This window comes from Mya arenaria, chromosome 10 (assembly GCF_026914265.1).
Source record: "Mya arenaria isolate MELC-2E11 chromosome 10, ASM2691426v1".
In the NCBI taxonomy this organism is placed as follows: domain Eukaryota; kingdom Metazoa; phylum Mollusca; class Bivalvia; order Myida; family Myidae; genus Mya; species Mya arenaria.
Genome location: NC_069131.1, coordinates 34,189,201 through 34,213,622, shown reverse-complemented (window position 1 = coordinate 34,213,622; position 24,422 = coordinate 34,189,201). Strand labels below are relative to the sequence as shown.

The 24,422-nt window shown below is 33.2% G+C and overlaps 1 protein-coding gene across 2 annotated transcripts; it reads left to right on the top strand.

Moving 5' to 3' along the window:
- Positions 1–1,138: 1,138 nt before the first annotated feature.
- Positions 1,139–15,870, top strand: LOC128205340 (receptor-type tyrosine-protein phosphatase kappa-like). 2 transcript variants are annotated; one of them, XM_052906906.1, is made up of 20 exons: positions 5,167–5,820; positions 6,025–6,142; positions 6,252–6,319; positions 6,616–6,762; positions 7,102–7,259; positions 7,399–7,486; positions 7,646–7,710; positions 8,977–9,013; positions 9,199–9,302; positions 9,658–9,783; positions 10,248–10,396; positions 11,400–11,535; positions 12,190–12,318; positions 12,464–12,566; positions 12,794–12,870; positions 12,960–13,094; positions 13,476–13,604; positions 13,882–14,039; positions 14,266–14,401; positions 15,024–15,870. In XM_052906906.1, the coding sequence occupies exons 1-20, from the start codon at positions 5,769–5,771 to the stop codon at positions 15,087–15,089; spliced, it is 2,181 nt and encodes a 726-aa protein (XP_052762866.1). In that variant the 5' UTR covers positions 5,167–5,768; the 3' UTR covers positions 15,090–15,870. The 2 variants fall into 2 exon arrangements, with proteins under 2 accessions (XP_052762867.1, XP_052762866.1); XM_052906907.1 differs by lacking the exons at positions 5,167–5,820; positions 6,025–6,142 and adding an exon at positions 1,139–1,492 and having other exon boundaries at positions 6,616–7,259.
- The last annotated feature ends 8,552 nt before the right edge of the window (positions 15,871–24,422 follow it).

Here is a 24,422-nt window from a genome sequence, read left to right as displayed (position 1 = left end):
TATACACATTAACTTCAAAATAAAGCAAAGTAACCCTTAAAAGACGTGATACTGAACGAACTTCCTAACGTATGCAGTGAATGAAAATTACTGCGCGTCATGACGTCATAAAATATCATCGCACGCGCTTATTGGTGAAATATTCAAAAATTTGATTTTCTATGTAGTTTTTTTATACAATATGTTACTTAAGGTATGCTAGAAAATATATACTGCATTAAAGTAAGACAAGCCTCCTTACATGGCAACGCAGGTGCCCTCGGATCGGATTTTGCTATCCGGAACATAAACACATGACATACATTGTTAGAGTTTTTATCTTTAAGCTGGACATATCACCAAGACAGACGCGTTACGACACGCTCATGTAAAGGTTAGACATGCATCAAGAGGATGCAAAGATGGGCAAGTGCATTTTAGATATTGATATTGACAGCATTTAAGAATACCACCATAATACCGCTTTTATTATGATAGATAGGGAGGTAATTACAGAATATTTGACTATGATTGTAAAAGAAATAAGCCCGTGCAATGAGTAATACACCGAAAGTAAAAAAAAAAGAAAGACCCTTTAAATAGTAGTCATTTCTTATATTTTACAAAATGTTGACTGAAACAATAGCACTGCAGTAAGAAAACGTTACTTTGAACACTTTAAGAAAGTGTTGAAAATGAAATACGTAATAAAAAGAATTATTAGGTTATATCGAACCTGAGCGTAATCGTAATATAAGGTTTAATTTTTAAATTTAAAATATGAAATATGTACCGTGATCTAAATTGCATACGTGAACTATTAAATATACTTTTAATTTAGGTATAAGTACTGGCCTGAGTAGATAACAAATTATCGTTCTAGTTGTTCTAACACTATTATTCAACATGTATAATACATTCATTTTCTATTGTTGTAACTAAAAGTCTTGTATTTTTTAGCGAGTGGTATTGTTGTCTAAGAGTGTGGTATGTGGGATTAATTATCCTCATTTACTTTTTTAATATTGAAGGCGTTTACACACTCTTTATAAAGCTTAACACTTATCATGAAATTTATATGAATACGTAAACCACAAATCCCGTAAAACAATCAGCAAGCGTTTCCTTGTTTCTTTGTCAAACAGTTTCGAGGCTGGATTGTTTAAACTTGATGATTAAATGATGATTAATTTCAAAATCGTGATGCATTTAGAAACCAAGGAATTTGAATTAGGAATATGTTTTAAAAATTTGATTACTTGCCGTGATGTGTGTGGTGACATATTTAAAAGGCAATTCATCTTTAAATCGCAATTCATTTGGAAACAAACGAAGTAACAATTTAAAGTTTGCATATGTTTTGAAGTATACAATACTTGCTATAATTGTGTTGCTTTAATTTAAGTTATGACATATCTATTTGAATGTATTTAAGTTGTATTTTTTCATGACATCAGCATGGAGGTTTGCTTCCATGTGGTGGTTCTGTGGCTGATATTTGTGCAAGCTCAAGGTCAGTATTTTTTCGTTTTTCCCTTTATTTCTCATTACACTCTTTTTTCTTACCAACTTAGATGTTTGTTTTCAAAACTATATGACTTTTATATAACATACAAAAAATATGGTCGCCCGGACTTAGCAACCTATAATTGATATTGTTTCAATTTCCGGGCCCCTTTGGTGTTGCCATTTGTTATATTTCAAGCCCGCGTACTTCTGTGAAGAAGAAATGTATAACAATCATCAAACTACAATACCATCTTCATTAGTGTTCGCGTGATATGCATCTTGACACTACAGTTGCTAAATGTTTTATCTTTTTTTTCTCAAAAAAAATGAATGGAAATTAAACTATTGCTATTAAAACAATGCAGTGTATTCAAAAGCGAGGAAATGATAACAAACATATTTTCACCAGGTGAATCGTCTTTGAAGCTACAGATATAAACACAAACATCTTATAGGTAAAGTAAAGTATGAAACTGTAGTATTTAAAGTAATAAGAAGTGCATATGGACAGAAACAACGTTAAACTTCCACATACATCATTCACAGTGTTAGCCTTAAACACAAAGCTTCTTTAACAATCAACATACATTTCTATATACTTGTACTCAGACGGATAAGAAACATAATATTGTTTTGCATTTCTTTCAAAAATCAAGATATGGACAGGTACATACGAATAGGTCTTTTTCTAAAATATCTCTTGATAAACATAAAAAACATGAAAAGCATCGTCATTCTAAAATGAAAATGGTTACATTTAATATTTCCGTTTGAATTTTCAAACAGGTGGAATAAAACTCTTAGTCTGCAGAAGAATATTTGTGTCGACTTCAAAATAGTTTCATTTTCAAAAAATATTTTCAAGAGATAATTCATGTTCGAAGAATTTTAATTTAACATTGTTGTCTGTTCAAAAAAAACCTGATTTTGCAAAAGTTGCAACACATATGTTTATTTAGTAAGTCTTCTGTATGACATTTTTAAACTAATATTCAAAGTTAAAAATAAGTTAAATGTTTTAACTTTAGTCACATTTAACTGCGATAGCAATTATGTTCATTCAAAACTCTCTAATATATCTGATATATTGATTCTGTATTTATATACTAACAATTAAGCTAACTGTAGATTCTTTTAAGGAGTATGTCGATCGTTTCCTCTGTTTTATTCCGTCACATTTCATGATATCATTTGTAATGTATATTGCCTATTTATTCCGCTGAAAGAAAAGCATATTATATTCTGCTGTAATAAATGCTTATTAAACGTTTATTTATTCTGCTACAATAATGCTTTTTGAATGCTAATTTATTTCTCTGAACTAAATGCATATTGAGCACTCATTTATTACATTTTAATAAATGCATATTGAGTATTCATTTATTCTGCTGTTATAAATGCTTATTGAATGCATATTTATTCTGCTGTTATAAATGCAAATTGAGTACTCATTTATTCTGCTGTTATAAAAGCATATTGAATGCATATCTATTCCGCTAAACAAAATGCATATTGAGTACTCATTTATTTTGTTGTTATAAATGCATATTGAGTACTCATTTATTCTGCTGAAAAAACAACCCATATTGAATGCATATTTATTACGCTGAACTAAATGCATATTGAGTACTCATTTATTTTGTTGTTATAAATGCATATTGAGTTCTCATTTATTCTGCTGAAATAAATGCATATTGAATGCATATTTATAAAGCTAAACTAAATACATATTGAGTACTCATTTATCTTGTTGTCATAGTACATGCTTGTTTATTCAGCTTTATTGAATGAATATTGAATATCTTTTTATTTTGCTGTAATAAAAGTTCATCGAATGCTTATTCTCCTGTCAAAAAATAAATAAAATGCATTTACACCCCTTTATTAAACAATGAATCTACACGGTTTTAAGTTTGGCGATTTAAATTACATTGATATATGTAATGTTCTGCAATTCTGGATTGTTTACCGTCATTTGACATAATAGTTTCCGGATTATTGTGAAAAACTTAATAATAACTACAAAGTCATCTATAAACATACTGGTTGTTTCAAAATTATGGTAAAGGCTTATATGCATCAAGAGTAAAGAAATCTCTCAATTTTCCTATAGTGGCTTTGGAAGTTTTTGGAAGTTCATTTATTAATTAAACTAAGGTGATTTTGTTTTATAGATATAGGTCATAACCATATAAATGAAAGTATAGTGCAAAAATAATATAAAAGGTGATTTCATTGTGTGCCAGTATGCTATAATAACCGTCATTATGGACAAACGACTCAACAAACTAAAATAGTATATATGTAATTACTTTTGTCAGTCATATGAGATTCCACATATTTACTTATTATACTACAAGTAAAGGTACTTGATATAAATCTCCAGGTAGGTACAACGTCATATGAGTAAAGTTGTAATACGTTTACCAAAGACTATCGCTCTAATACTCTAGTTTTTGTTATATTTTTAAAAGGGGATTGCGTAGGCTTGAACATTTCAGTGTTCTTTCGTGAAGGCTTAATGCACGTACATTAATGATACCATCGGTATCAGAATATGTTCTCCAAAGTCCCATGATACGGCATCAGTCCAAACAATTTAATTTACTTGTGGAGTGAAAAAAATGTTTTGTATGTCGCATAGGAATTCTAATTGAGTGTCAGAACTGTGGTTGCTGCAAAACCGGACAGTCCTACACATGTAGAACCGAAGATTACTGCAATTATGGCTGCCTAGATGGGTATTGGGGTGATAAGTGTGTTAGCAAATGCAGTATAACTAATTGTGCCATATGTAACGGCGACAGAGGACATAGCTGTCAAGAGTGTAAAACTGGCTTTTATGGTTACAAGTGTGAATCTGAGTGTAGTAGTCATTGTAAAACGTGTCAGAAATGGCACTGTTGCACAGAATGTAATACCGGATATTATGGTGCCAATTGTAAGCATTATTGTGGATATAACTGTTTGGAATGCAATAAGCAGTCCGGTTGTATTGGATGCAGGCACGGATATTACCTTACAAATGGTGCATGCATGAAATGTCAAAACACGGGATGTACGTGTACTCTTAATTCACAGTGTCATGGGTGTATTGACGGTTATTTTCTACAACAAGAACTATGTGAAAAATGTCCCAATTACTGTATAACGTGTGTCAATTCTACAAAGTGCACGTCATGTACGGATGGATGGTTTGGAAATATATGTCAGTATAGATGTACAGCAAACTGCGTTAACGGTAATTGTGTGTCAACAAATGCTGCATGCGATTGCAATGCCAATTATATCGGAGAGACGTGTGACCAGTGTATCGCGGGTTATTTCGGTAACGACTGTACACAGAAATGTTCTACAGGATGCTCTGATACATGTTCAGCACCAGACGGATCTTGCACATGCAAATCTGGTTGGAAAGGAGATAAATGTGACACATGTGACAATAAACACTATGGAGACATGTGTGAGCAAACATGCCCTCAATGGTGTAAGACATGTGGAAATGAGTCCCATTGTTTAACGTGCAATGACGGATACTTTGGGGTATCCTGTCAAATACCTTGTCCTGATGAGTGCGAAGGAAATAATTGCAAAAAAGAGCATGGGTCGTGTTTATCATGCAAAAGTGGTTATTTCGGAGAACACTGTAACATGTCTTGCCCGGAGTCATGTCTTTCTTGTAAACAACACGACGTATGTTCCGAATGCAAACCTGGGTTTTCGAACACGCAGAAACTGTGTACATGTAGAACAGATATTTGCGATAATTCAGTTAACTGCAACTCATGCACGAACACCTCCTTTTATCCAAATGATGGTAAATGTTGCTTGTGCTATCTTGAGAATTGTCTTTCATGTGCTAAGTTTTTTAATATAATTATTGCATCATTTGCAAGAGAGGATATTATCCAAATAGAAATGGACAATGTGAAGCTTGCAATTCACAATGCGTTAATAATAAATGCAATTCGTCTTCGGGAAATTGTATTCAAGGCTGCACAAATGGATACTGGAATCAAACCTGTGACAACAAATGTGCCCAAGAATGTTTATCTTGCAGTCAAGCAGATGGATCGTGCACACAATGCAAAAATAATACCAAGTATGGACCTAAATGTAGACTAGAATGCAGCACTACCTGTAAATATTCCAAGTGTGGCATTGATGGCAATTGTAAATATGGATGCATAACAAATACGTTTGGAAAGAAATGTGAAAACAAGTGTGATGACCATTGTTCACCAAAGAACAATAGCACACTTTGTTTTGAAGAGTCAGGAATGTGTTTATACGGTTGCCAAACAGGATACCGGGGAAGATTTTGTCATCAAGGTAATACTAGACTCAGTATACTATTTCAACATTAGTATTCATTTAGAATGAATAAAATGTAATAAAATTTTCTGTTACTAAAGCAGAATTATTTTTAGTGCAATTCGTGTTTGAAATTACTCCTGAACAAAGTGGTCCTGGTTTGCTAGTTGTTCTATACAGTATTTTCATTTTGATTTCATCTTGCTCTTGAAATGTCCGCAGTTGAAGCAGTAGTGGAACAACATCCATCGTCAATTGAAGCTCTTGGTGGAGGAATTGGCGGAGGAGTAGTCGCTCTTGCTGTCATTGTGGTTGTTGGACTTTGTTTGCTTCGGAGAAGGTTGAACACTAAATATTTACTTCTGACTTAAGCTACTTCATTTTTGAATCATAGGTTATATTGGTAACAGTAAACCTGAAAATGTAAAGGGTACCTTATTTATTTTCAGAAGAAGCAAACTATCCAAAAAAGAAACCGAGAACCTTTCCGCCCTGTACGCAACAGTGAAAAAAGGAAGTACGTATGAACCCTCTGTACAATTAGTTATGTTCTTTTTGTGTTTTATAACGTATAATGTTTGCACTAAAGATGTTAGGATTTGGTACAGTACGTTTGAATTAAGTAAATTATTAGCGATTATACGCATTGGGTAGACGTGCACACCACACGCTAAATTACTTTATCTATACGAAAATTGACCCATCTTTTATGAACGATTATCAATCAAATAATAAGCCACTGAACAAACAAACACATAATGATAATTCAATAGAGACACACAATAGGGCAACAATCTTGTTTTCGTATTTTAGGAGCTGCGCGAGCAGGGAACGCTAATGCGGATACTGACAATTTTCACTCTGTCATCATCATAGAAAACCCCGATTACGAAAGTCTACTTACGGGTAGTTCTGATAGGAAAAATACACCTTATTTGACAGAAGACAATCTTGAACTTGGTACAGGTGTTTTTTTTAAAACGTTTACTCTGTGTATACGGTGTTTGTGCTTAATCAAACCAACCATATGCCAGACGAATATGTGTTTTTATAAAGCTCGTGTTAATTTAAACTAACGAAATGCCAGAGAAATGTGTCATTTCATAAAACTAATGTTAATTCCAACTAACGATATGACTGAGTATATATAAAGAGAGGATACGTGTTTAAAGTGCACATTAACATTCAAACTTAATCTATTACAGAGAAATATCTGTTCATATCAACTCAATGTAATGCTCTAAAAGTTTTGTTTCTCTAAAATCAACCTGATGTTATCTCCATTTAATGATTTTGCAGACGAAGATGATATTTTCGCAAATGAAACTGCAAAACTATTTGTTGAAAGATGTGGTGTTTATTATAACAACGCTAGAGAAGTTAGCAAACTGAATGTTTCCGATCTTCCAGAACATGTACAAAATATTTCTTTAAAGGAACTAGAAGAAGAATTTCAGGTACCTTTCGCCGCCTTATTGTACTTCATCATAATTGCTCATGGCATTACCTCGAGGGTAATGTGCACATACTTTGCGTTGAAATGTTAACATAATGAACTAGCCTTTTAATATGTTTAATTCGATTTATCTATTGCAGAAAATTCCATACGGTTTTGTGAAATCCTTTGAAGTTTCACAAACAAAGTTAAACATGCACAAAAATAAGTATCGAAGAATCTACCCGTGTAAGGCCACTTACAATTTCTTTTTAATTTAGTTGTCATTCATTGCTATATAGCGTTAAAAATATACGCTGGTGCCTGTGGATTCCAATTCATTTTTGTACCCTGTTCATACTATTTGTATTCGTTGCAAGAGTAGATGTTTTGCTTGTTTCATTTCAGATGATGATACGCGAGTTTTAGTACGCGGCGGAGACACAGACTACATTAATGCAAGCTATATAGACGTATGTTGTTTCTTAAAAGGCAAAATGATTGTATCTATCCTTTATATAAGTCTATTGTCAGTAACACAGGAGCCCATTTTATGAATGAAAATGATATCGGTTATTAAAATTAAACGTTATATCATAATTTCTTTCATGCTTTCTGATGAAAGGTTGTGTTTCACCAGTGAAATAAGAACAGTGAACATAATAATTTGGGGATTAGGAGGGAACATATCAACTTAAAGAACTATTTTTAAAATCTCCTTGATCTAAACTAAAAACGTCATTTCTGAATGAGAAAATGTTGCAGAAAATTAATAATATAATAAATAAATGATAAATAAAAAATTCTTTAACTGTTTGTCTTCTCAACTCTTGACAATAATTTTGCCATGACACTTGTGATAGAAAGTACAATCTTACACCGAAATCAACAAATATATACTCTATATCGTTATGTTTGCAATACAATTGAGTAAAACACCAACGCTCAATAATTAACTCGTGTTTATAGACCGTTCCAAGCTGGTGTCCCAACATGTATTAGGTATTATATATTGTAAACATACGTAGAATGTAATTGTAATGTTGATAAATCGTGACTCTTGTTGAGCACATTAAATATTAGTGCAGTTATGGCTACAATTCCTTATTGAAATAGGCCTCTTGTTCTAGATAACAAATACATATCGTATCTCTGTGTAAAAGACATTACAAACGCGTCGTTGTGGCCAATACTTTAACATTAATTTGTACACTAGAATCAGTCCTATATAGTCATTAAATGCATTTAATAAATCAATATTATTATTACCATTGCACCTACTTTAAACTGCAGTAATTTAAAGCTCCGTATTAGTGACAAACCTTTCACTCATTACGATAGATCAATTATATAATTATATTTTCGTGTAAAAAAAATAAAATATATATATATTCTCACCAATAAGTTTCTTTTTATGTGTTTAAGGAAGTATAATTAATCAACATTATATTTTTAATAATTTAACGTGGCTTGTATATTTTTTGTCTGAAGATGAACTTGAAATGGTCAAGTCCAAATACATGTTTTTGTTATGTTCTGTTCTGTCATATAACACTCTGGCTTAGGCATTACAGACCAACTTAATATTGTATATGCTATAGGATGGATGATTTGCATTTGTAGAACTATTTAAGCCAGGATTTGTGCACATATTTCATGAATAAATGGAAAAACGCGAATAAACACTTTTAATAAATTAAGGTTCTTATAACTAACACAGTTTAGATTCTCTTTCTCAGGGATTCAGAAGACGAAATGCATACATTTCTACCTTGGGTAAGTTTCACGTATTTCTAACACATAATTTAATGTATTATAATGCAATATGAAAACAATTATATCACAACGTTAACGACCATTTTCGTGAATAATTAACTAAATTGATATAAAACCTAATTGCTTACGGTATTGAATATTTGCTGATTATATACATGTTTAAGAATCAATAATACAATTCTAAGGTCCAATGGCTAAACAGCTTGACGATTTCGGCCAGTTCTGGCGAATGGTCTGGCAACAGGAAGTGGAGAAGATTGTCATGTTGACCAATTTGGTAGAGGGTGAGGTAATGTGATCTTTTAATGAAAGGTAGATTACCTTCCATGATTAAGTTTGATGTGGGTGGAACTTTGAATATTACATATTAATTAAAATAGACTTCTTATAAAGTATGGTATGGTTTTGTTGATACTTTAAATTTTTTAAACAATTCTGAACTGGATTACAAAGCAACATCAACTTTTAGGTTATAAGTACATGTATACGTCAGTAAATGTTATAAAGAGATGCAAGATGTATGGATTTGGTCATTCCACTATGGTCGTATGCCATTTGAAGAACAACAGAAAGATACTGCCTTCGCCTTTAAGTTCATTAACTAGATGGTCCTGAATTTTAGTCACATATTTGTTTCTTTGCAGAGCACCAAATGCGAGCAATATTGGCCTCATCATAATCAACGTATACCATACGGCGATATAGAAGTTGTGTGCAAGGTGGACAAATTGTACGCAGATTTCATTTGGAGACAATTTACGCTTTCTAAGGTACATTTCAATTAGATATTTCTGATGTGACTATAAACGAGCTTTTTTGAGAAGTAAATGTTTAAGCATTTCGGTGTATGACAAGATTATGTCACTTAACGATTATTGAAGTCCGAGCACTGACCAGATGTTTTCCCAAACTTATGGAGTTCATTTTAAAGTATTCAAGATTTATTTTTGTACTTTTCATTTACAATTTGTCTTTGGGATTACCCAACTACAACAATGAAAAATCCATTTCATTTTTCCCTAATAAAACATCAATTGACCAAACCCATGCGTCGGTTTTATATTAATCAGGGGTTTTCCGAACATGTGGCGTTCATTGTTATATAGATATGCCTGTACCAACGGAAGAGCAATATGATTGTACATATTGAAGACCATAACCATAACACATATAAAATAGTTATCTAATGAACTTCTTCTTGGCTCTTTACTTTCTTTTTTAAACATGGACACAGAATTCCGAAGAAAGAAGTCTCCATCATCTTCAATTCACAAGCTGGCCAGCAAAAGACGTCCCTGATAATGTTACATCATTGATAGAGTTAAGACAGAGGGTGAACGCCTTGCCGAGTACCTTTAACGGACCAGTAATTGTGCATTGCAGGTTAGATGTCAAACTGTGTTCCAGATACATTTATTTTAGCGTACAATCCCTAACGTGTAGGAAATAATTAAAAAGCTTACGACTCCTACACCAAAAACTCATGATAATAAACGATTCGAAAACAATGCATTAAACTTCGTTTAGATTAAGAAGCGATCCCTTACCATCACAAGGTAATCTTATTAATGAAAGCCGTATCAGTTCCATTGCGACTATTTAATGCGAGCAGTGATTATTCGTTTTGCATGGTATGTTCTTAATAGAGATGTTACATGGTTGTGTATTACACAAATATGTGTTTAATTTGATATGTACTAGGATAAATGGTTTGGCTTACAGGAAAATGTATGAACTCGGCCGTTTATAGACGGGCCTTTCCGGTAACTTAGGTGTATCTAAGTTGTTAAATGCATTGGCTAATGCATAGCATAGTGGAATAAACCCGTCTCTGAAGTACATAAATAGAAACATTGACTCATTGACTAAATAAGAACTCAACCTCATAAAACAATTTCAAACGCAATAAATCTATTTAGATACGTGTTATGGAATCACACACGCTAACAGTGCATAATATTTTTTGAAACAGTTTTTCAACATTGAGTAAGTTTTTGTCGTGTCTTCCAAACGTTATTTTCTTACAAAAAGTCATTTAAAACAGTCACTAAATCCTATGCATAGTTTGGCATACATGGTTAAATGTTTAAGCTGCAAATTTCAGACTGTTATCATTTCTTTAAGTTAAACGGCTTTCCATTCAGGTAAATTGCTGATGAAATAGTGTTAGCTTCAATGTATTGTATGCCAGATATAAACATAAAAATACATACAACGATTTACTGGGACACTCTCGAAAAATATCATAAAGCATGGAAAAACACGCATTGCAACTGACGCTACTTGTAAATCAAAATTAGATTAACAGAATTAAAATTACATGCGTGTTTGAGTCTCTCTTCAGGGAAAATTCAAAAGACTGATATTGACATCTGTTTGAATTCAGTGCTGGTGTTGGAAGAACAGGAACCTATATAGCTCTGGACATTCTGACTAACGAGGGTGAGGCGGAAGGAGCAATAGATATCCCGGGATGTGTTCTCAACATGAGAAAGAACAGACTCAACATGATTCAGACTATGGTGGGATGTTAACTGTTATATAATGTATAATACTATTTTTGCAATGTGAATAGTGCTATAAGCGTTATCACTATTGTGAATAGAGTTATAACCTGCTATGAATCACGATCGTGTCCGCTCCATAGACAACTATAATTCACACCCCGAACCATCGACATCCTTGCTCAGACAATATGACATCTCCGATTAATCATTTGTCGCAATACGGCACCGTTCCTTATTTCTTAAGCGTTATTTCACAATGTAAATTATTCTCCGCAATTTGGTGGTAAGTAAATCTCAGTTTCTTCTATGGCGACGTATGTTAACCATTGGATTGATATGTGAAATTTAGAAGTACCATTTCTATTTTGAAAATGATGGAAATCAGAATTAAATATAGTAGTTGAACTCAAAGCAATATATTTAATGGGCAGAAAGGAGACTGAATCCTTACTTTTCATTATTTTCTCGTTAAGTACATAATATATTTTTTATTCATTACCAATTTCATTTCATCTTAGAGAACCCATGACAGATTCAGATGAATAGCAAAATGTAGCAAAAATGCATTCTTTAAAGGTTTTTAACAATATGTCGAAAATTAACAAATACTGGATGTTACCCTATGCCTAAGAATCACGGTTATTTAATATATATGATTTATATTTAAAGAGTCAATACAAGTTTCTTTACCAAGCTTTGGTCCATTCATTGACCATGGAGGGGTCGTTGATAAAAAGAGACCACTTCCATGAATATATGACGATGTCCAGCCAACAGGAGGTACACAAGCAGTTTGAGGTACGATTGCTACTGAAAGTATAGACTGTTTAAATGAATCCATGTTTGAATTACTATGTGCATATTTTACTCAAGCTTATATGAAAAAATGATCATAGTATAATATAATATTTAAATGTAATAATGCATTCTCATTATGTTTCAGAAACTGCAATTGAACCAAGAGCAAAAGTCGGATAAGGAGCTACAGGCTACTGGAAGGAATCGGCTTCTAACAATCAAAAACAGGAAACTCGCGGATATACCAGGTACCTCGATTGTTTTGTTTGCAAAAGATCTTTTTTTCTTTAAAGAACATGAAATCATACATATATTACATATGTTTCAAATGCAACGATTTACACATATACATATCTCATCAAATAGATTGAAATTTCAAAACCACTTTTCATTTGAAAATTGTATATCTTGTAATGTTGAACATTTGTGTTTATGTGTATACATGATCTGTATTCTTGGTATTTTATATCGTTAGGTGATTCCAATAGACCACGTCTGTATCTGTTTTTGAAACCAGGCGAATCTGATTACATCAATGCAATATACATCAACGTAAGTGAATGTTATATATTCAAATGATAATTTGCGTTTAATGAATTGCTGGAATTATCATTTATGACCTTTTAAACCTGTACTTTTAGAGTTTAAGAACGAGAAATCGTTTTTTGGTTGCGCAAACACCTCTGCCTGATACAGTTTCTGATTTCATCACACTTGCTGTTCAAGAAAACTGTTCATGTATCGTTAGTATGGAGGGACACTTGGAAAAGCATGAGGTAATATCAGACTGTCAATATATTTTAAAAAGTTACGTTTTTAATCTTCTACGCTTACCTTCAAATATTATAACACCATGTTTTAATCTGATTTTTTTATAAATGTCAAATCATTTATAAGGAAGTCATTATTGATTGTCAATATTCGCATATATAATATATATTATTCGTTAAACAAGTTCTATCATGGCGTCATTAATAAATGGGCTGCACGTTGTAGAATGTTAGCGACTTTTATGTATTTAGTCCGTAAACATAAAATACGTTCTCTATAAATTTTGATAGCTAATGAACCCCATACTGAGATACAATGATGATATCCTTTATAGGGAATGCAAATACGAACAATTGGTTTCCTGCTACTTACATTGTTTTATACAGGGGATTGGCTTGTACTTTCCTTGTGACAATCGGACATTGAAGAAGAATATGGTTTCCGTACGATCATCAACAGCTCTGAATGAGATACACTTTGTAAAAAGAATGCTGCATTTTAAACACGAAAGAAAGGTCAGATTTAAGACATGTGATTTTACCAAAATTAGCAAAATGTCATTTTCTCTTTTTTTTATAAAATTAAATTTAATTTAAAACAGTTTTCTTACGTCCGAAAACAAATTCAAAAAACATAAATATAAACAACGATCACAAAACAACAAGAACAGCAAAGGCACCACAACCAACGACTTAAACAATAGCACCACCTCCAACCACAGCAGTGTTAAATGCATTGACTATATAACAGCTCAAACATTCCCTGTGAAAGTATGATATTGCTATATTAAAGACCAAAACAGACGTGATGATTCCACACTATGAATACTTGGACTGGGATACAAAATTCAATATTCCGAAGTCGGCAGAACACTTTGTTGCATTCATCAATGAAGTAGAAGACGCTTCCAAATCATCTCGCCTCAAGGGACCGATCCTGTTGCATTGTCTGTACGTACTAAGTTTGCGTGTCTCCCATTCGCCTTTAATTATTGTCTGTTATTTTATAACATAACCTTTGTACAATCAAAATCACAATGAACAATCCGATATTGATAGGCATAGATTGATACTGTAAATTAAACATCTAACATACCGCAAATTTATGGAGGGAATGAAAACATTGTATTTTATTTAACGATTGAACATCCATAAATTTACATGGCCTTTGTGACAGGAATGGTGCTGGAAAGAGCGGCCTTTTATGTGTTGTCTCGATATTACTCGAAAAACTGATTGAAGATAATGAAGTCAGTGTGGTCAATGCGGTGAATCATGTCAAAGTTAGAAGACCACTCGCTATTCCAAATAAGGTAATACTGTTGCAATGCAATAATTTATCTATTAGTCTATTTTGTATGATTGTGATTCATAATCTGCTTCATAATAGGTTTGGAACACAATGATACAATGGAAACCAATAACTTACAGGGACAATTGAAGTGGGAAGATAATTAACAATAAGCCTCTCAAAGTGGACAAGGTTCAAGTCCTAACATACACTCAACTAGAGACGCAATTTAACCATGCTTGTTTAATACGAATGTTAATGAATTCACTGTACAATTATTGAACAAAAATAACAGAGTATTAATAACAATACATTTTGAGTCTATGCAAATCTCTGTGTGTTAACCACAAACTATTTGTACTAATATTGTATTTAAATTCTGCAACTGTTAACATTTATGTCAAGCTGTCTGTCACATTGAACAGGAAGTAGTAACTACGTAACTACGTTGTTGTTACATCGTGATGTTTTGAATTTTTATTACGTCGCTAACTTAATTGTGCTCGTTTGCTCTCATCGTGTAGACTGACTACAGTTCAATCATGTTTTGAAAGTACGAGCATGCCTTCCTTTTATATATTCAAAAATAATTTATGCATATACTTCATTTTTAAATGCAATTTTATATGAATTTGATATTTTAGGAGCAGTTTTACTTCTGCCACGAGTGTGTTCTCCATTCCTTGAACGCAACTGAAAACGCTGTGTAATACATCATAAGAGAGAATGCTGCGTAATACAATTTAAAAGGGAATGCTGCGTTATACACTATAAGAGGGAATGCTGCGTTAAACATTATAAGAGTGAATGAAGCCGGCTGTCTAATTTAGAGCAATATCATCAGGTGTGTGTCCTTGACTTGAAGAAATGAATAAACATTTGACAAATATATGATGACATGTAAAGCTGTACTGTATAACATTTGCAGACATGGTTATACTTGCAAACATATCATCTGTATAACCGTCATTACATAAGAAACAGAACGCTAGTATTTAATATGGAAAAATGAGCACTGTGTTGTAAATAACGTTGTAAATATTTGCATATATTTATGCTTTTGAGTCCTTTTATCACATGTTTTATTTTATCAGAGTATTATCCGATAGGCAATTAGGCTAAATATGCTAGCGTACCATGCGATAAGTAGCATTTGATTAGAAACATTCATAGATAATCTATGCGCGTCAATATGTGCAGGATTAGCTTGACAATTTGTTACAGAAAACTAACAACACCGAACCGATTAACCCCTTTGATAGCTCGGGCTTTACGCTCGTTGTTTATAGTGAATGAAGTGGCTGTAGGAACATTTTTGATATTTTATGATCGCATTGTACATTTTCATTATCATCTTGTTTACTATAGCTATTCAATCATGTTGGAGGACTTTGCAGAATACACACTATATTTGATACATGGAAACCAATGGCTGAAAGGTTTTTTGTTTAAATAATTGCTCTTATTAATCTAGCCTTTCAGTGTGTTAAAGTGTTATAGGCGTTTAAGGTATGTCATAGACGAGAGGTAATGTACATAGAGAAGGTTTGCATGTAGCAGACCATTGTAATGAATGTTTACACCTATGTATTTATGGTTTGCATTACTTTTGCTGCAAAGAATATATTAGTATTTGTATATACTTGTTTGGGGGTTCCAATTGATTTTTCTGATGTTCTTTGTATTTTATATACTAACAATGTTTCTGAACAAGTACTTCAAATAATCTGTAATACGAATATACAAATAATGAAAAAATATATATTATCGATCAATGTACAGAATAAACAAACACAGATATTTATATTTTGTATTTTTTTTTAATATCAATTGTCGAGAAAAGATACCAGATAATCACATTATTTTCCATATGTGGAATGGATAAAATGTCTAATGAAACTAAAATATCATTTCCCACTCAAAATCGCATGTCTTAAATTTTACAGTGCATTGAGGAATCTGCGCAAATTTAAAACAGGATTCTTCTCTGTTTGATTTAGTTACACAACATCATAATACTTGCATTTTATGTATCGACCGGTTTAAGTCATGCTTCATTTTGCCCTAATATAATGACATATGCTGTACAATAAAGAATTTTCTTCAATGTGACTGGTTGGATCCATTTTCTTTGCCTTTGAGGTTACAATCACCTATTCACCTGAGGATCTTTATCTGTACGATAAGATATCAGCAAGACTGAAAAAACGTTCAATAGAAAATTTTTCGATTATAATAATCCAATAACCCTTTTACAAACAAATATTTGAAATGTTTGGTTGTAGTATTGACATTTGTTTCACACGCTACGCATAATTCGTGCTTTAGTTCATACACTCGAGTCAAAAAGGTCCGGTGCTGTACATATTAATACTCCCTTAGTAGATGTCGATATTTGATATAACCATGTGCAAAGCAGGAAGGTAATACGTGACGTTCGACGGTTACTATTCATTAACTTATCAAGACAACCCCAAGTAAATATTCATTATTCAACTATATTGAAGCTTGAGGACAGTGTTTGTGATCATAATATCATTATCAAGATTGATTAGCAAATGAATTACCCAAGTAACTTGGGTTGATCAGGGGTTCACTTTAGATCGCTAGATGAGCCGTTACTTAAGCAGTACGATCCTCTTCCTCAGGAATCAAACATATAGCCTCTTAGCGTGGTATCTGGGATTATGGTCCTGCTTAAAGAAAAAAACATGTGGTAATAACAGTCTTAAATTGAGCATTCGTTTGTAATCAATGCATATTTTGTCTACCTAAAGGAAACTTGAGCAGTTTTAACTTGAGCCCGCTAGTGGTGAGACTAGCGTTATTCCCCTTAAACATGGAAATACAGTTGGATTTTTTTTGGTTGGTCAAAAAGAAAACATTCTAAAGTTACAACGCGTTACAACCATGCCACAAACGGAGATTGGTATCCCAAAAACGAAAGTAGCGATACAATACAAAATATATTTGATTTCTCCAGATATGCACCGTATTGAGAGAAAGAATTGTGAACAGACATACTTTATCAATGCCTTAAATTTCCGGAGAAACATAGTTCAAGCCGATCGGCTCAATTTGCTTCGTTTAGATTGGTCGCCCTTTGCCATACTTCATAACTTACTATTTGCGAAGTTTGCCCGTGAATCGAATTCATAATACAGTGGAAAGTACAAGTCCGCGTGTAGCAAACATTTAAACAATATACGGTTCAATTGTACAAGAACCTAACTTACACTAAACGGGATACTTACTACGTAGAAAGCAACACAAACATATTTAGCATTAATCACAATATCTTCATGCATACTAGAAATAAAACGTCTTTTGATGTTAATATTTAATCAATTAATAAAATTTGTCACTAATTTGTTAAGTTAATGTTTAGATTTGTTTGTGAAACCGGTCCAATGAGTTGGATACCGTAATACTTCGCAATGAATAAATGTGTTCGATAAGCTTCCTATTCATATGTAAAATGTCTTTCCCCAATGTATTTAGTTTAGTTTAATCATTAATTTAATTCAAATATTGCCACAAAATTGTAAAATTATTATGAGGGTCATTTTGTTTGTTATTTTCTGGTTTTGGTTGTTGTTGTTTTTATAGTCAAATTCCCATTCATACCAACAAGTATAAAATGTTTTATGTCTTACAAATCAAAATATTAATGCCAATATTTATAGTAATAACATACAACCGAAACCAATTGAACAAACTCAATTGGGACTTGGTTTCTACAAAGCTTGTAAAGAAATCGGAGAAAAATGAAAACAACTGGAGGAAAATAGTTCTCAAAAATTAAGATAACAATTTTGGATGGAAAATCTCATGACAAACAGTATTTCACGAGTATTTCATTTAGATATATCTACTATTAACTATATAGAAGAGCACTGCTATCAAAATATAAGAGTTTCCAATTGTTGCCATCGCCTTTTACAGCTTTTACTTTTCTTCTGCACCTTTGCTTTTGTTGTGTATTTGTTAAGTCATGTTCATAGACAGTTGGCAAGCAAGGCAAATATTGGTATTCTTCCTTCCCATTTTGATTTGTAAATAAAGTATTTTGTTAAAAATAACAGTAAATTGATTTGATAGCTTTACCTGTTTTACAATAAATCCGTAAAGGCTATAGGTCTGTAGGATAATTAATTTTACCAACTTCTGTGAATGAGAATGTAATAAAATGCCTGAGTTATGCCAAATTCTTTTGCTTAATATCACATACCAAAAGCCTGTTGTATATTGTTTGTCATTATTTGGAAGGGTAAAACCCTTTTTATGTATACACATGTTAGCACTGGATTGAATTTCATCAAAATTGAGTTTGTTGTTCGGTTAGCGCAGCGGCTAGCGCACTCTCTTCTCACCCAGGCGACCCGGGTTTGATTCCCGGCCTGGGCGCGTGTGAGTTTGGTTAGTGGTCACGAAGCCGGACAAGTGGGTTTTATCCGGGTACTCCGGTTTCCCCCACAACACAATACCAACATCTCGCGCAACATCGTGCCAACGAAAGTGACTTAGTATCGTCACAATCGTTTTAACAGTTATAACGTTAAAACTGAAACTGAGTTTGCAAAATTACTGCCCTATTTTTGTTTTCAGGAATACCATACAATTTTAAATATACATCCATTTTTTAAAATATCTGAATACCAGGAGCGGTATTCCTAAAACGTGTGAAGTCATTTCCTCACTCATGACATTTCCTATGTGATGATAAAATGCCAAACGATAGGTACCAAATTTCATTGACGAGCAGCGGTTTGCTTAGTCTTTTACTTAATAATATATTCAGCTATATAGTTTTTTCCTGTGCTATACAGTCTGATGATTTGTAAATCAATAAATTCTAAGATTTTAAGAATAGACAAGGTACAATAAACCGGGGCTTCACAGGCACTGGTGATCTGGTACAATAGTATGCAACTTGAGACGATGATGCCCTTCATGATCTGCTGCTGCTAATACTAATATTTTATGATATTGTACCGGTTTTAGACAACTCACATTTCAACATGACTACTAAGTTAACAGCTCGTTTGGGGAGTTCAATTTACGTCAGTTAGATGACTGACGCTGCGCTCACTCAGCCTAGTCTTAAGAATTGATTTCATGATATCTAACTAAAACATGAACTATATAAATGACCTCGAATAAAATTTCTCCAGGAAAGAGAACAAAATATAAAATATTTCACATACCTTGAAAAATCAAGTCAATCCACAAAATCAATTTGCACACTTAACGTACACAATGAAATGGCAACGGACACCATTCCAATTTAACATGAACAGAAAACAATTACAATAATACGAAAAAGTAAGGATCCAAAAGCAAGTTACTAAAACTTTAGCTTAGTTTGTAACTCATAGTTAGTGACGTGTTAAAAGAACATGCAATGATATATACTGTTATTATGTTTATTTAATGTAGCTTTATACGTATAAGATTGAATATATGACACACAACCCCGACAATGCTTTCCCAACAAGATGGAATCTCTTTGAAGATGATATAAACCTCTGTTCACATATAAATGTGTACCTTTTTGTCACCTAAGAGAAGAGCATTAAGGGTAAGTACACAGGGGATATCACTAAAAAAAACCTTTCTCTGTGGTGAGTATAAGGGCCATATAAGAAGAAAATAGGAAATCCTTTAAATAGCGTTTCTGACGCATAAGGGCGATTTAATGATATTATTATGTGAAGATCATGATTAAAAGAACTGCAACCAAGCATAAGACGACAGTGATTTGATATCGCCGTGAACCGACGTTGTAAAGCGGGAATAACCTTGCAAGGTGTATGTGAAGTTTAATTTTAAAAGATTGGATAGGTTCCGATTGTTTTTGCTAGTGAAAGGTAGCTCCAAACTCGGATAGTACGTAAACAATGATAAGGGATATGACTGAGTTCGACAAACAGATAGGGGTACGTTTTAGGACATTTTAAGACGATAGCGGTTTTAAGGTTTTGAGGTTGGGTGGGGACTAAGGAATTTAAATAATTAGGTGTAATGCCGTTGTTCATCTAATACAAGTTAACAAGTCTATGTTTATTTCTTCTATATGCAAGGGTGACCCACTTTAACTAAGCCAATAGACTGTGGATGTCACAAAGTATTGTGGCCCCGGCTACAATTCGTGCTGCTTGAATCTGAATCGCCTCGACATTGCTATGTAAATCGGCTCTACAATTGTCCAACACGACGTCAGCATACTCCAAATGCGGCATTATCAAGCTACGTTACAATTTTTCAAGGCAAGAATGGGACAAAACCAATTTAAGGGAACGCAGAATATTTAATATGTAATCTCTGCCAAGATTTGTTGAGAAAATAATTGATATGATATTTCCATCTAACATAATCAGAGAGGCAGAGACCGAGATGTTTATGCGACTAAACCCTTTTTATCTGGAAATTTTGTATAAACAAGGGTTGGTGAATCAATTCATCCCGTTTCCAAGAGAAAATCATTGACTATGTTTTGGAGAGTTGAATGTGACTAGCCATTTCCTTGACCGAGTTGTTAGATTTTGAAGATCAGAATTAATGATAATAGCTGGAACGTCTCGATAACATTATAGAGGCTAGTTTCATCCAGGAAAACGCATTTTTAGCTTCAATGCAAGAAACAATGTCGTTAATGTAGATGAAAAAAGAAGAAGGCAGAGAGTAGAGACTTGGGTACTCCTGACTGTATATCAGCCCAAGATGACGAAGAGTTCGAGACAACGACTTTTTGTCTCAATTTATATAATAGACCCTTATGCCAGCCGCGACCGAAAGCCATTTTAAATGAAGAAGTTATGAACTGTAAAAATGTATATGCATCAAACAAAATGTATACTGAAGATATAAAACAGATCTAAAATAAACTTATTTAGATTATAAACTTACCGATAAATACAAATAAATGCAAAGGCTATTTAGTTCAGAAGAGGTTATAAATGCAGTGTTTGAAATGAAGTCCGATAAAAGTCCGGGTATTGACAGTCTTGTAAATGAATGTATTATAGCCGTGAACTATCATGCACATAAAACTGGTTGTCTTTAGTTTATAAATATAAGGCGCATACACGATGTCTAAGGCTATATAGACAAATTACAAGTAGATGGGAAAGAACTATTTCTAGACTTTCGGAAAGCCTTTGCTATTTTTCATCATGATAGTTCACCGTTATGATTGCTTTCATTCCATGAATGGTCAGTTTTCTGAACTATATACTTCGATAATAAAGCATGCAGTTATAATAATGGGTATAGATCTGAAACGTTTAGCTTAAACCGTGAAATACAACAGGCGTGTCCAGTTTCTGCATTTTTGTATGTTATTGCTACTGAGATTACGGCGCTCTGAATACGTAACGCAAATGATTTAGAATAAGCCGAAATATAAATTAGAAAACAGTAAAAGCACAATTGGCAAATGTGTAAGGGACAATAAAACGGTAAAGATGAAACGAATAATATTTATTGGTGACAGCACTATTGGTGAAATAATTATGATATAAATTGAATCTTACATGATTAAAAAAGATAAAAATGGTCAAATGTCTTACTGACGCACATGAAAATCATATTTAACTGCTTCCTGGATGAATGTGACATTTGCTTCCTAGTATTTACAGCTATAGATAGTATTAACAGTGTAAGTGAAAACATTCCAGACTTCTGTAAGAACGTGTTTGAAGTATGGGTGCAAAATAAAAGTATGTAAAGTAGTAATAAACGCAAAACGTTTGATTGGATAAGAAATCAATTTATATGGGGAAACACACATTTGAAATTTAGCATTAATTTTCTTATTGTATAAAGCCTAGATAGACTCAGGTATTATCATCTTAAACGATATTCTAACTTAAAATGGCTGAGTAGATCAAATAACAGTTCTAGACAACCTTTCCGCTAAACAAAACTGCATAGCGAAGTTAACCACATTTTTATAAGCTGTACCAAATTCCCGAAAACAGATAATGGAATCAGAAGAAACGTTTAAAAAAGGCGGACTTAACAAAAAAAGTCGGGAGCAAATTAATGGAGACTCTTAAAAGCAATGGAATATACCAAAACCTAGCTAAAACAAAATTTGCAAATCCAAAATACATACATATTGGGAAATAGACATCAGCGGTGAAGAACCATCGCGATGGAGGCTGAAATGATCAACCGGGATGTCACTCCTCTTTTTTCAAAGCGCCCGGATGAGATCACAGCCGAATACCATTTCACAATGTTGAAACGTTATAAGAGACACACTGTCATATTACAGTTAGAAGTGTGCTATATAATTTGCGTTTGTATTCATGACAGGTGTTTAGCAACTACAAGATGATTATCTCTATTTATAATTAAACAATTTGCGCAAAATGGATTTACCCAAATTGTTGATATATTGGACATGTTTTACAATGCGTAAATTAATATGGAAAGTATACTTAATTGAACTTCTTCTAAATGTTTATTATTGTTATCAACTTTAAATGAATATTACCTTCGAATAATACTCCGCGTTGACCGTCCTCCCAACAGGCACCGCGTGACACAGGATCATTTCCCGACAGTCCGCAGACATCATGTTCATCTGTTAAACGGCGGAACGTGAGACTCGTGCTTTCTCAGGTGCCGGTGACACAGCTCTCCTCCATACAGCTGAGTGTGCCTTGGTCTCTGGTTCTCTTAGATATAACCAGGTCTCATCTGTCGTGATGACGTTGTTCAGAAAGTCATCTTTTTAGCCGTAGAAACTTCCCCGACTCCTTCACGCGCCTGTCTCTCTCGATGTCGGTTAAAATGCGTGGCACCAAGCGTGCGTGGACCTGCAAAAGCATGAACATCGGCTATCAGAATGATAAAATATGATTTTGTGCTTTTGAACATGATAAAAATAACTGTTTGCGATTTCCTAACTTGGAAGAACAACTTATAAAATGTTAGTGTTCATCAAAATAATTTGCAACAATTTGAATATTCCCCAATCGATCCAGTATTAAACTTTTATTATGCTTCTCTAAATTAGAAATCAGTGAAGACAAGTGAATACTGCTAAATACCTTCCTCATATTAAATTTTGTGGTAAGAATGCTGTGTGCGGTTCCATAGCTGACATTGGCAGCCTCTAACAGCTCCCGTACAGTCATTCTGCAGTCCGCTTGCAGTTTCTCTTTAATTGACAACACGGCTGACGGTCAGATTGTTGACTTCCGTCCACGACCTGCATCATCTTCAAGGGACTTTCGGTCATCGGAAAAGCGTCAATGCCACTTGAATGCATACGTTTCGGATGGTGTTTTCCCTACTTCTTTGCAAAATTTAATGTTTGCGCGAATTTCCAAACCTTCTGGTGACGACATATTTAAATTTATAGCATGCGTGACTGTCATACAGCAGACGCTGTTTATTTAAAAATGTAAATGCTGATTGACGTCATATTTTCAAATGGCGTCGGGCAGACGTCGTCAAACAAAGTCGCGGATTTATTTTAGAACTTCTGCAGCTGATATTTATTTATTAAGTTTTTAAATAAGCATAATTACGATAAAATGTCACCTGGGTCGGTAGCGCGTTACTACGATTGCATTATATCATGTTGTCTCGCAATATGCTATATTATGCATTCTAATCAAGGCAGTCAATGGAAAAGGGGTTACTCTTTCAAATAGTACCAATTTTAATATGTTGCAAGTAGTATGAAAACAATTATTGGACCAGTCTACATAATTATTGATCAAACCTTGTAAAATTATCATTTACGAAGTTAATTTGGAAACTGGATTTTGATATATATAACTACTGTGAATACAAAAACATAAACCAAAATCCCAGTGTGATGTGTACAAGAATATGTAATTAACACTTATTAACAGTATTAACAGTATTATGAGTATTTAAAGTCTATAAATACCTTCTTTACTCATAATACTGTTAATAAATTGTAACTTATTCGAGATATATAATTCATAAATAATTCATAAATATTGATGAAAACATGTTGCCTTTTTATATAAATTGAAAAAAAAAGCTTTCAAATAGAA

Excerpts from the sequence above, each read along its gene's own strand:
- LOC128205340 (XM_052906906.1), top strand. The coding sequence starts at position 5,769 with ATGTGTTTATACGGTTGCCAAACAGGATACCGGGGAAGATTTTGTCAT. Across the intron at positions 6,143-6,251 it reads CTTTGTTTGCTTCGGAGAAG|AAGAAGCAAACTATCCAAAA; the intron begins GTTGAACACTAA and ends ATTTATTTTCAG. Across the intron at positions 10,397-11,399 it reads CCAGTAATTGTGCATTGCAG|TGCTGGTGTTGGAAGAACAG; the intron begins GTTAGATGTCAA and ends GTTTGAATTCAG.